Here is a 13,921-nt window from a genome sequence, read left to right on the forward strand (position 1 = left end):
AAAACCAAGTCTTTCTTAAAAAGCGCCGGTTTACTCCGGATTAACAGAAAAGCATAAAATTAAAAGAAACAGCAATGGTCAAAACTACGCTGAAAACATGCCATTGAAGTGCGCGACAACAGACTATGCAGAATAAAACGGAAAATTGGTCAGGGCTTCACCGCGGCAACACAAAACACACTGCGGCGCGAATAGGGCGAGTAATAGGGCCAAAGCGCTGACGACGGTACAAAAGCATTGCTTCTCGCGTGGCAGCACTCAAGCTAATACTGCTAAGGCATTCTTGTAGGCACCGCTTCAGTCTTCGTCTGGCAGGACCCCACTTCGTCGTCCGTGTACATCCCACCGGCATTGGACGCTGCCTGGCCGCCCTTCGCTGGCCGGCCGCCCGGCGATAAAGCCCCGAGCCATGCTTCCGACGCGCTGATCTACCCTCGGTCTCGCGCCGATAACATGCCGCCCCAGCTGTCCCGCTCCAGGCAGCTCGCTCATGCGTACTCGCGCTGCCCGGGCAGACATCAACACAAACAGGAAAAAGCGCGCACGGTTTGAAGCATTTAAAGGGGCGGTGGGGCCCCACACTCCCCCCCTCTCAAGACGGGACATCTCCCCAGGCGTAAAACAGCAATAACGCTGGATAAGGAAGATGTGTCAAACATTGTTGGACACATCTTCATTGTATTTTCAAGAAAAATAAATAAATAAAGAAAGAAAGAAAGAAAGGAAGAAAGGAAGAAGTGGTACTGCTGCTGGTGGGGCGCATGCTTGGAGGTATCCGCCGAGCGTGGGTAGCAGTAGTGCCTGGTAGGTCAAGTGTTTCTATGAGGCTAATAGACGGCCGTGGTAAGCTCGCAGATCGGCCACGTTGACTGGTTCGGTTTCACGACCACCCTGCACATGGCGAATAAAGTACGAAAGCCGAGAAACGCGCTTTGTTATCGTGTAAGTGCCAGTCCATCGTGGAGCGAGAGAAGCAGCAATCCCTTTTGCTGCGTCACTTAGGGGGTGCGTGCCGCGAGGGACTTCGTCGCCGACTGTAAACTCCAAAAGTCGCCTTCCCTTGTTGTACTGGTTGCAGTGTTCCAGGCGGGCAAGATCCGAGTTCTCCCTTGCCTCTTTCAGAGTCTCGGCCAAGCGGCTGGAAAGATAATGCGCGAATTTAGAAGGGCTAAGACCCGGTAAATCAGAGCCATTCAGAGTATGCTCAATAGGGAACCTGAGCTCACGACCAAGGAAAATGGCCGCTGTCGTAAAACCTGTTGACCGGTTCACCATGGTTCTTGTGGCGAAGGCCATCTCCTGGAAACGAGCGTCCCAGTCCTTGTGCCGATCCGTCAATGCCACCATTATAGTCTTGAGATTTCGTTTAACTCGCTCTGTAATGTTTGCTTGAGGGTGGTAGGGCGTAGTCTTTTTGTGCTGCACGCCAAGAACTTTGCAGGTTTCACTGTGTAAACATTATTGTGTTACCAGAAACGCGGATAAATAGCAAAATAAGGAATAGTGAACTGTTTAATTGTGAAAAGAAATATGTTGTCTTCCGGAGTTACCGACCGGGCAGAGTTGGTGGTGGGGTCCTAATTGCTATTATGCGTCGATTGTTTTGTTGTGCCTATTATTACTAATTTAGAGCTAATATGGTGCTGTCTGAATCTGAAGTTTACAAAGGATATTAGGCGTATGTTATCGATCCCCCTTGGCTGACTCATCATTTTGCGATAACCAACACGGTTCTCTAAATGATATTGTAACTCGTTTCCTTGGTGCCGATCTTTTACTTCTAGGTGACTTCAATTTTGCAAATATCGTCTGGACCTTTGTTAACTCATATTCAAATCCCCCGTCCGCCGAATCTAATTTGTTTCTTTCCGTTTGCTCAGACTTCAACTTATCACAGATTGTTAGTCGTCCTACACGTGTAACACCAAGCACATAGTCAGTTCTCGACCTAATTCTTTCAACATCAACAGACAACTTATCGATGGTTTCACACCTGCCCGGGCTGAGCGGTCATAATATCTTACACTTTACGCTAACGGCGACACAAACAAAAACAAGCAGACAGAAAAGAAAATTTCGGGATTTTAACAAAGCTAACTGCACCACTTTAATAGGAGTCCTTAAACAGGGCGCTACGCCGTCAACAATCAATGGAACGTTCTGCGATCAGTCGCTGCACTTCTGTAAGCGCACGCCCGAGCGTCGGAGAGAGAGCTTCGTTGTCGTCTTCTTTCCTGACCGTCACGCGCGTTGAACATGATTGTCGTTCTCTTCAAAGCAGCGTAATTCCGTCTTCTCAACGGTAGGGTCCCGCAACTTCTTTCTCGTCACTGGTTGCCTCTGAGCGGGTTAAACGGCGATTGTTACCGAGAGGTGTGTCTGAACGCAACCTAAAGGTAACATACACTCACTAAAGGCAGGAAATAATTACGTTTAAAATTATTAAATAGTGTAAGCGTTGTCATTCTGATGTCTTGCGGCTGTGTTCACGGCAGGTTTTGTGGGTATTAAGAATTAAAAACATCACATGATGCAACCTAAAGGAGAACACCCTCCGGAAAGATATTAGTAGCTTATATTAATGTTGCAATTCAAGAAACAAATTTCGAAAAAATTTACAAACACAGGATTTGAACATATATTTTATTCGCCAAGTGCTGTGGGTATTAAGAATTAAAAACATCACATGGTGCAACCTAAAGGGGAACACCCTCCGGAAATATATTAGTAGCTTATTTTATTGTTGCAATTGAAAAAACAAATTTCGAAAAATTTTACAAACACAGGGTTCGAACATACATTTTATTCGCCAAGTGCTCAGTTAAGTAGCTTTAATCCATTGCGCCACTGAGGCAACGAATACGGCAGGCTTTAAGTGTACTTTTATTCATTTTTAGAATATTTCCACTATCTGTCGCCAGGTGACGCTGCTCAGAGGACCCTACTGTTGAGAGAACGGAATCACGCTTCAAAGCATCAGGTGCTGAACATATCGGAGCCCAATACCTGTTTTACAACTTCCCCCGGGCGAAAAGACGCCATCCTGGCGGATTATGGCGATGTGACGATGGCAGGGTCGTAGTAAGGCTTCAGGCGGTTACCGTGTACTATTTCACGATTGCGGCGACGGTGGTCAGTGGATGGCGTAAGGGGTTCGATGGCGTAAGGGGTTCTTCCTACGGTAAGTAGGAAGAAGTGCAGATTGATCTCGGGTGGTTTTCTGCAGTTGCTGGGCGTGAGAAGTGAAGGACCGGGCAAGCTGGCGGCATTCTTCGGCATAAGTTGCAGCTTGTGAAACAGTCGGGAGTTCGAAGAATCCGGTCGGTAAGGGAGAATGGTGTCCATGGTACAAGACGGCTCACGACCGTAGAGAAGGAAGTATGGCGAGAATCCTGTGGTTGCTTGAGTGGCCGAGTTATAAGCGAATGTGACGAATGGAAGAACGCGGTCCCAGTTGGAGTGGTCGGAAGCGACATACATTGCCAGCATGTCGCCCATGGTGCGGTTAAAACGCTCAACCATTCCATTTGTTTGCGGATGGTACGCGGAGGTGGCGCGATGAACGATTTTGCATTCTCTCAGAACAGCTTCGACAACTTCAGAAAGGAAGGCAGGACCTCTGCCACTTAGCAATTCTTTGGGAGCCCCGTGGCAAAGAATGATGTTATTGAGGATGAAGGAGGCAATGTCTTGGGCTGTAGCAGATGGCAAAGACGCCGTTTCGGCGTAGCGTCTGAGATGAATAATTGCAACGATGATCCAGCGATTGCCTGTTGATGTGCTAGGAAGCGGGCCATACAGGTCGATTCCAACGCGCTCGAAGGGATGAGCTGGGCAGGTCAGCGGCTGCAGAGGAGCGGCGGGCTGGCGAGGTGGATGTTTTCGGCGCTGACACTCTTGGCAGGACTGAACGAACCGACGAACATAACGGTACATCCCACGCCAGTAGTACCGCTGTCGCAGGCGAGTGAAGGTTTTCAATAAGCCTGCGTGGGCACACTGGGGATTGTCGTGGTAATGGGATCAAATCACAGAGCGCAGATGGGTCGGTATTACAAGCAGCCACTTTCTACCATCCGGAAGGTAATTCCTACGGTAGAGGAGCTCGTCTCTGATGGCGAAATGGTGAAACTGGCGACGGAGAGCGCGGCAAGGAGGTCGTGAAGCGCGGCCAGATAAAACATCCAGGGGTGAAGCGATCCATGCGTCTTTGCGTTGCTCGGAAGTCATATCGGTGGGCATGTCGGTGGGATGTAGGACGGATATAGCAGGAGTGGCTTCAGACGGCAATGGAGAACGTGAGAGAGCATCAGCATCGGCATGTTTACGGCCAGAGCGATAGATGACGTTAATATTGTATTCTTGGAGCCTCAGAGCCCAACGGGCCAGTCGACCAGAAGGATTTTTCAGAGAAGACAGCCAGCAGAGGGAGTGATGATCGGTGACGACATCAAAAGAACGGCCATACAAGTAGGGGCGAAATTTTGCTATTGCCCAGATGATATCGAGACACTCTTTCTCGGTGACGGAATAGTTTGCTTCAGCTTTTGTTAGGGTCCGACTGGCGTAAGCGACAACGTACTCATCAAAGCCAGACTTCCGCTGAGCACGTACTGCGCCGAGGCCGACGCCGCTGGCATCAGTGTGGATTTCCGAGGGAGAAGAAGGGTCGAAATGACGCAGGATTGGCGGAGTCGTCAGAAGGTGGCGGAGTGTCGCGAAGGCATCATCACAGTGTGGAGACCAGGCTGAAAGATCGTGGCTGGACAGAAGCTTGGTGAGAGGGTTGATGATTGTGGCGAAATTGCGAACGAAGGGGCGGAAGTACGAGCAGAGACCGACGAAGCTGCGGAGTTCTTTCACATTAGTTGGCATGGGAAATTCTGCCACAGCGCGCAGTTTTGCCGGATCGGGAAGAACGCCGTCCTTGGAGACGACATGCCCGAGAATTGTTAGCTGTCGTGCTCCGAAACGACACTTCTTTAAATTTAATTGGAGGCCAGCGTCGGTCAGGCATCGCAGAACTGTCTCAAGGCGCTGGAGGTGAGATGGAAAATCTGGGGAAAAGATGACAACGTCGTCCAGGTAACAAAGGCAAGTGTGCCATTTGAGCCCTCTGAGTAGGTTGTCCATCATGGGTTCGAATGTGGCAGGGGCATTGCATAGTCCGAATGGCATGACATTAAACTCAAAGAGCCCATCGGGTGTGACGAAAGCGGTTTTTGGGCGATCGGCCTCTGCCATCGGCACCTGCCAATAGCCGGAACGCAGGTCTATTGAAGAAAAGAACTCAGCTCCCTGTAGGCAGTCAATAGCGTCATCGATACGAGGGAGAGGATAAACGTCCTTGCGCGTAATCTTGTTCAGTCGGCAGTAGTCTATACAGAATCGGATGGAACCGTCTTTTTTCTTGACCAGGACGACCGGAGACGCCGGAGGGCTGTGCGACGGTTCGATCACGTTGCGCTGGAGCATGTCAGTCACCTGTTCGTCAATAATGCGGCGCTCGGCGGCTGAAACACGGTACGGACGCTGGCGCAAAGGGGCATGCGTGCCGGTATCAATGCGGTGAGTAACGGCAGTTGTGCGCCCCAACGAAGGTTGCTGGGAGTCGAACGAAGCCGCGAAACGTTGTAGGATGGCGACAAGCTGGGCTCGTTGTAAGGGCGTCAGGCCAGCATCGATGGACCGGTGGAAAACTTCGAGGGAAGATGGAGTGGCGACAGGAAGAGGCGTTATGGCGCTGATGCGAAGGCCGGCAGTGTTATTGACAAAGGGATAGGTGAGAGTGGAATCGAGCAAAGCAACGCTACCGAGTGACTGGCCACGGAGCAAAGTAGTTGGGCAGGGGCACGGGTTACAAACAAAAATAGCACTTGAGCTGCGAAAAATTGTTAGCACAGCATGGGGCAGCAACACGGCTTTTTGGTCCGCGCATCGTAACGAGGGTGTGTAGATAACAGTGGCGTCGGAAAGAGCAGCACAATAAAGAGGCACAAGCACTGAGGAGAAAGGCGGAACGTGGGTGTCCTCTGCAACGTGCACGGTTGCGGCAGCAGCAGCGGACGCGTCGAAAGAAGTTTCACTGAGGGGCGATAACTCAAGTTGAGCACGGGCGCAATCTATTATGGCGTTATGATTGGAGAGGAAGTCCCAACCAAGGATGACGTCGTGTGATGAGCGGGCGAGGACGAGGAATTCTATTGTGTATTGAACGTCGTCGATGACAAGGCGGGCGGTGCAGGCGGCTAATGGTCGAATGTCCTGAGCGCTGGCGGTGCGAAGAGAAACGGCAGGAAGCGGCGTCATTACCTTTTTGAGCTTGCGACAGAGGGTGTATTTAAGAACGGATACGGCTGCGCCAGTGTCTACAAGTGCTTCGACAGGAACGCCCTCAATGAATACGGTAATAATGTTGGCTGGTAATGAAACAGGTCTTGTGTTAGTCCCTGATGGCGCAGTTCTTGCCTCCGGAACTGCGGCCGTTAGTTTTCCGTGTGACCGGCTGATTGGCGGCGAAGCATTGGAGAACGGGAACGACGGCCTGGTGAAGGCGAGCGGTTGGATCGGCGATCGTAATTTGAAGAGGACTGCGGAGGAGGCTCAGGGAACACGGGCGGGGGGGACGGGGTAAGATTGTACATCGGCTCACGTGTATAGTTGTAGGAGCGAGGGCCACGATTGCGGCACAAACGAGCCACATGGCCGGCGACTCCACAGGCGTAGCAAATGGGTCGGTTGTCTTGTGTGCGCCAGGGGTTGGAACGCTGTGGCTGTAATCGACGGCGGAGAACCGGACGATAAGGGGGATTGTAGGCTGCGGAGGTTGCTGATGTCCCTGAGGCTCGTGTAGGAGGGGAGGCCGGCTGTATACAGGGGCGACAGGGGGTGGTGGCCGCCCAAAAACATCAGCGTACGTGAGAGGAGCCGCCACCAGGGGCTGCTGAGGAGGTGAAGGCAGAACCTCAGCGACATGGTCTTGTATAACACGCTGCAGGGTGGGATTGAGCGGCGGCGCAGGCACAGGTGCTGGGGGGCAGGTAGATAAAGAAAGCTGGCGTGCGACTTCTTCACGCACAAACTGTTGAATCTGCTGAAAGAGCGACTGCTGATCCAGGGCACCGTCCCCGGAGAGAGCCAAGCTGGAAAGGGTGGCCTGCTGAAGGCCAGCACGTCGTGTAGAAAGCCGCCTTTTGCGCAGCTTATCGAAGCTTTGGCAGAAGCTGATTACATCGGACACAATTTGGGGATTTTTGGCGACGAGCATATAGAAGGCGTAATCGTCAATACCTTGCATAATGTGCCCGATCTTCTCGGCGTCGCTCATGATAGGGTTGACGCGCTTGCAGAAGTCGACAACATCTTCTATGAAACTGGTGAAGTTCTCGCCGGTTTGTTGTGCCCGACTTTGCAAGCGTTGCTCGGCGCGAAGCTTACGTATAGCAGGACGGCCAAAAACTTCGGTCAGGCTGGTCTTGAGAGCCGCCCAGGTAGGGATGTCACTCTCATGGTTGCGGAACCATAGATTGGCCACGTCGGTCAAATAAAAAATGACGTTTGTGAGCTTCACGTTGTCGTCCCACTTGTTGTACGCACTTACGCGTTCATACGACGCCAACCAGTCTTCTACATCCGTGTCATCGGTGCCGCTGAAGATTGCTGGGTCGCGCTGACGCGCTGCACCGGGACAGATGACAGGCGATGGGGTTGGCGGTTGGTTGGCGGTCTCAGGCATCGCGGAAGTGGTAGGCAACGCTCGGCTGCGAAGCCCCAGGTTGAGGGGATTGTTGTCACCTCCACCACTTGTAATAGGAGTCCTTAAACAGGGCGCTACGCCGTCAACAATCAATGGAACGTTCTGCGATCAGTCGCTGCACTTCTGTAAGCGCACGCCCGAGCGTCGGGGAGAGAGCTTCGTTGTCGTCTTCTTTCCTGACCGTCACGCGCGTTGAACATGATTGTCGTTCTCTTCAAAGCATCAGGCGCTGAACATATCGGAGCCCAATACCTGTTTTACACCACCATCAACAGCGAACTCTGCTTATTTATTGATTTGTTTTGCCATCACTTTAGAACCGGTCCATAGAAACAAACTGGGATATGTTCAAAAATAAAATTTCCGAATTAACCATCCGATACGTCCCCCTTAGAACCGCCTACGCTAACAGCAAAGCGCCTTGCTATAATACACATCTGAACTGATTATCAAACAAGAAAAAGCGTTTGTTCCGTGCAGCCAGACGCACTTTAAAACTAACTCATTGGCAACCGTACAAAAAGGCGACAAACTGTTACATCACGTCTATAAAATTTCAGCTAAGTTTTCTTTTTTGAACACTACTCTTCCACAGTTACTAAAGGCTAATCCAAAGCGATTTTAGGATGTCATACGAGGGAGCAATAATAACAACATCTTATCATTACTCACGAATTCAGGGGACCCCTCACCTCTGTTCAAACGTACTTAACGACACATTCATTTAGTCATTTTCATCTCTTGTACCCACCACTCAGATTCCGGTTGTGAATGCTACCAATTATAGCGACATCTGTAGTGGACTGTTTAGGTTGTATATGTAACAGCAATACATTGTAATGACGCGGTGATTCTGACTGCACAAATTTTGTTTCCGATTGTTGTGTAGGACAGTGTGTAATAAAATATTTTATATTCGCACTATATAGCCCTTTTCAAAACGAGCTGCCTTTTTTTAGCAAAGCTAGCAGCTAGCGTAACAGGGGCGATACGGTTGACTGCGACGGCATGGACAGAGACCTATTCCACTGCTTCGAGTGCCTCCTGTAAAGTGGACCTTGTGGCAACAGTAGAACACGAAAAGCGTCACCGTCGACTAGTAGCTGCTGCATTTTTAGATATAAAGGGAGCTTACGACAACGTCCTCCATGAAGCTATTCTTGATGGACTTGACGACGTGGGAGTTGGTGGCCGGCTGTACTTGTGGATTGTAAGCTATCTCAGCGGCCGTTCTGTTTACATGACTACGCCTGAAGGAGATACTACCCACTTTCAGGTCGGTCGTGGAGTTCCACAGGGAGGAGTTCTCAGCCCAACTTTATTTAACGTTGCGCTAATTGGCCTGGTGAGTGAACTGCCAACTAACATCCACATAAGTGCATATGCTGACGACATCTGCATCTGGGCCTCTGGTTCGACGCGCCCACAACTACGTGCGAGACTGCAACGAGCTGTGTCATTAACATCGATGTACTTACGGCGTCAAGGTTTATTTTTAGCGGCAGAAAAGTGTGCAGTGATCGCGTTTACGGGAAAATGTGTCAGCCGCTACCCGATTACCCTTCATGGAGTCGTAATACCATACGTCTCCAGGCACAGATTCTTGGGAGTAATTATTGACCACCGACTATCCTGGTCGAAACATATTGCTATGGTGAAGAAGAGGCTAATTAATTTTTGCCATGTACTTCGTTACATAGCTGGCAGCAAATGGGGTCCAACTGAGCGCTCCTTAATACGCCTTTACGAGGCTCTGTTTGTTGGCTACATCCGGTACAGTCTCCCAGTACTCTCTAGTATGAGCATTTCCTGCTTGCGGACTTTAGAGAGCGTGCAAGCGCAGGCACTGAAAATATGCCTTGGACTGCCCAGATGCACCTCTAACAAAGGCACAATTGAAGAGGCACACGCTCGCCCAATGTCCATATACTTGTCACACGAACCACTTCGTGTATATTTACGAGCACTTACAAGACACCGTTTTCACCCACTCAGCAAGATTCTGGATGAGAGGCCGGACTGCACTTTTACAACTGCACTCCGCTGCCATCAGTCGCAAGTACCGACAGGATATGCCCTCCCATATCATCCCACCCAACCACCATGGACGATGGATAAACCTTTTGTGCACCTTCGTGTTCCCGGAATACTAAAGAAATCAATGGTACCAATTAGTGGACTCAAACAACTTACTCTGGCACACATCTGGTCAGAATATCCCAGTTATATTCACATATACACTGATGGATCTGTGTCAGCACAGGCATCCGCTGCAGCTGTGGTCATACCAGCTCGGAAAACGACTCTGCATTTCCTTTTGGGACATACCTCTACATCAACCGCTGCCGAACTTGTAGCCATTCGAGAATCTATTCGCTATATATGTGGGGAACCACCTCAAAAATGGTGTATATTCACGGACTCGAAGACTGCATTACAAATTTTGGAAAACTTCTTACGCCACACTGCCTATCAGTCCCTGGCACTAAACATTATGGATCTCATCACATCTGCCCAGCTGCAAGGCCACATGATAATGTTTCAATGGATTCCTGCCCACTGCGGCCTCCATGGGAATGAGCAGGCCGATGTTGAAGCGAAAAGCGCACTCATCAATGGCTTCCAAACAGCTGTGCCTTTTTCAAGAGCGGATACGACGTGTCTTCTAAAGAGTTATATGAATATTGCTACAGCAGCTTACTGGGCTCAACCAGACGCCCGACACATCCGTCTAAGAAGGCTTGATCGAACATTTAAATTTTATGTTCCGCGTGATATTCCGCGTCATCAGACATGCTTGATACATCGACTTCGTTTAAACGTGGCTTTCACGCGCAAATACTTACATTTAATTGGACAGCTGGACTCACCGGAATGTTTAACTTGTGGCATCCCAGAGACTGTGGACCATGTATTATTGGTGTGCCCAGAGTATGCGAACGAAAGAAATGTGCTAGCTGCTTCCTTGAAGCGTTTAGACAAGAGGCCTCTGTCGGAGGAACTGCTGCTGGGCGCTTGGCAGGACAAGGGAAAGGGCGTCCAGGCAGTGCGCGCTCTTTGCCGTTATTTGAGCGCCAGCGGACTTGATTCACGTTTGTAAAGCAAGCTGCTGTGTCTGTATATATATTTCATATGCCTTCTCCCACATCGTCACCCATCATGACCTTCTTTCTTCTCTCCTTCCCCTTCCCCAGTGCAGAGTAGCAGGCCAGATTTGAATTATTCGGGCCAACCTCTCTGCCTTTTCCTTTCAATAAATCCTGTAAAGTGTACAGTAGAACGAAATGTAACTTTCAGAGCTTGAAATGTTTGTAAATCATAATTATGCGCGTTTTATTTATAATAATTAATCTATATGTGCACTCATTTTAAACATGTTTGTTTTATTTGCATTAAAGAGTTTAAAAGTTGTGCGTCAAGAACTTCATTATTTACAAATTTGATTGTGCGGCTAGGTTTCGCTCCGTTTGCAAACGGCGGCCACGTTGGAAAATGTTTTTCCGCTAAAAGAAGGCCAGGATAATGTTCATCACAGTAATAGACCAGACCATAAATTTTTATAAAGAAATCGAAGATGGTCGAGTGCAAAGTCTGGATGAGTTGGCTTGGAATGATCCCGTAAACTGTACAACCCGCATAGCGCACTGACCTTGCGCAGGGACCTCATTAAAGAAGCCGTAACTATTAGTGCAATGAAATTAGGCAAGAAGTTTTTAGTGATTAATAGAGCTGATGTAGAGGATAATATGTGGACAAATTTTAAGAAATACAAAGTATTTTCATTGTTGTCCGAATTTCCCATTGCGCAGAGTTTGTTGAAGTTAGTCATAACGCTTAATCATAACGCTTAATCGGAAACGTTAGATAGGAGCGCTGGCAGTTTGATAGATAAGTTTCCATGAAACATAATTCGCATTACCGCTGCTTTGTAGTAACCTTTTTTTATTTAGGTACGCAAAATAGCAAAAGAGTCGTTTCCTTGGGAGGACGTTTCGTTAAAAATTTCGCTATAAAAGACAAAAATAAAAATAACTGAGCGGAAATAAAAACAATTTGATATGTAGTCGAACGATTTTTATTTACATAACTTTAACATTTTATGTCATTCATAAAAAACTTAGCCAAACAGCAGAGCATTTATTCGCGGCATTAGACCTCTTGGTCATTAATTATACCTGGTGCTTATAGAAAACAAAAATGGATTAAAACTAGTTGCAGATATTTTTTTATTTAAACATCAGGAAACATCACATAAAAATTTCGACAAGCCACGCTTTCATCCATCTTATGTGGAATCACCCAACCATCTCTTCTGCGTAACTGCCCACTGCAGGCGCCGTGTTTCATATGCGAGCCGACATCAGGTTGCACATAAAACGGCCCCAGGAAGCTGCATGATTAAATCTATGCCAGATGGACGCAAACCATTTTAATCAGCATATGTTAGGGTACCTAAAACCAGGAATAATTTTCGATATCTATCCGCGTTACGACGCTATACAGTTTCAAAGTCTGAAAAAGAGGAAACTTTTGGTGCCTTGCCATAGGAAGCAATGCATAATATTCAGACGCGCTGGGAAGCTTGAGTAATAAGATCACAGAGCCGAAACTTCGGCACAATCTTCGGCTGACTAAATATTATATAAATCCCGGAACCATTTTGCGTACGTCCTTTTGTTCATGTTTTATGTATTTTTTTGTACCCGTTCCCGTTAAGTAACGCACCCTGTCGCAGCCACCTGCCAGTAGATGGCGTGAGTAGTACATGTCCCAGTTGACAGCTGTGTGGTGCGGACGCGTGTTCCATCGCTCCTCCGATTGCACATGGCTACCGGAAACGGACGAACTGGCGACAGCGTGAGCTTCCGAAGTGTCAAATAGATGAGTTCTTTCTTTTATTAACTTTATTTCGTTTTCAGCTAGTTAGGTTAGGTGCAGCCAAAAGAATAGATTTTAGCTCTTGGTCCTAGCGGCCTGGTTTTTCGTGCCGGCAGCTAGGTTTTCTCGGCGTTCATTTTTAACTATTGTGTTTAGATAAATTATTTTTTTCTGGGCTATTGGCTTTCGCAGAATTGATTTTAACGCATGTTTGCTAGTCGTTTCTTGTGTCATCTTGTGGCAGTTTGTATATTCTGAGGATTCGTAATAGATATAGTTGAGTCGATGAGCGCTTAAGATGTGCAATCAAAAGAAGGCAAAGTGTACTCAGTGTGAGGCGCAGGTTAATCTCAAGGAAACGGTTTTTGACTCTGTAGGTGAAGCGGAAGGCAGCGACTTTTTTTGTCTGTGTTGCGTGCTGAGTGCGCGCTTAGATAGATTTGATCAAGAAAGGGGCAGTTTATTGTCTCGTGTGGTCGGTTTAGAAAATGAAGTACGTTTGTTAAGGAGAGAAAATCCGAAACTGCTTGGACAGCTTCCTCAAATGGAAAAGAAAAAGGCCGACTTCATCCTAGGAACCTACGAGGACGAACATTCCAGTGCGGGCAACGTGGCTGGGACCAGCACTGGCATGGAAGACATAAGCAAAGTAGGTCAGGCGGATCTGAACCGACAGAGTTATTTAGAAGCAGCTACTAAGAAGCCGAAAAAAAAAAGAAAGAAATAAGGAAGAATGAAAATGTCAGAGAGAAGGACACAGATAACCGAAAGCAGGAGCCAACAGTTGGGAGAGGGAGAGAGAAGGCTCAGGTGCTTATCACCGGATATTCTAACATGAACAGGTGCAAGCGAGATATCTTGGAACGTGTAAGGGGTGATAAGAGAGTGTTGGTTGGAGCCTTCCCAGGGAGAACAATGAGGACATTGCTAAAGAGAGTAAAAATAGGCTTTTGAAGAATTCCGCAGAGCGCAGTATGGTAATAGTAGCCGCGGGGCTAAACGATGTCCTAAATGGTGAAGCTGCAGGAGTGGTGGAAAGTTTAGCTAAGGGAGTTGACGATTTCAGGGCGATAGCACAGCAAATTCAGATGGTTGTATGCACAGTACCGGAGGTGCTAGGATTGAACGCAAAGCTGGAAAAGGACGTGGTGACAGTTAATCAGGACACAAGAAAGTTAAGCCTGGAGAAGTGTTTCGAAGCGGTTGAGATAAACAGGGAGGTACATAAAGCAGGTTTTGGTAGGGCTTTTCAGCGAGATGGCATTCATTTTAACACAAGGGTGGGAG

The 13,921-nt window shown here is 48.3% G+C and overlaps 1 protein-coding gene across 1 annotated transcript; it reads right to left on the reverse strand.

Moving 5' to 3' along the window:
• Nucleotides 1–827: 827 nt before the first annotated feature.
• Nucleotides 828–7,735, reverse strand: LOC146170946 (uncharacterized). Its single transcript, XM_084586701.1, has 3 exons — nt 6,918–7,735; nt 1,055–1,138; nt 828–891 (listed from the first exon to the last, which is right to left on the reverse strand). Exons 1-3 carry the CDS (start codon nt 7,733–7,735, stop codon nt 828–830), a joined length of 966 nt encoding a protein of 321 aa, XP_084442827.1.
• Between the last annotated feature and the right edge of the window lie 6,186 nt (nt 7,736–13,921).

This window comes from Amblyomma maculatum, unplaced genomic scaffold, assembly GCF_055883805.1.
Source record: "Amblyomma maculatum isolate TAMU_Amacu unplaced genomic scaffold, ASM5588380v1 scaffold_27, whole genome shotgun sequence".
Lineage (NCBI taxonomy): Eukaryota > Metazoa > Arthropoda > Arachnida > Ixodida > Ixodidae > Amblyomma > Amblyomma maculatum.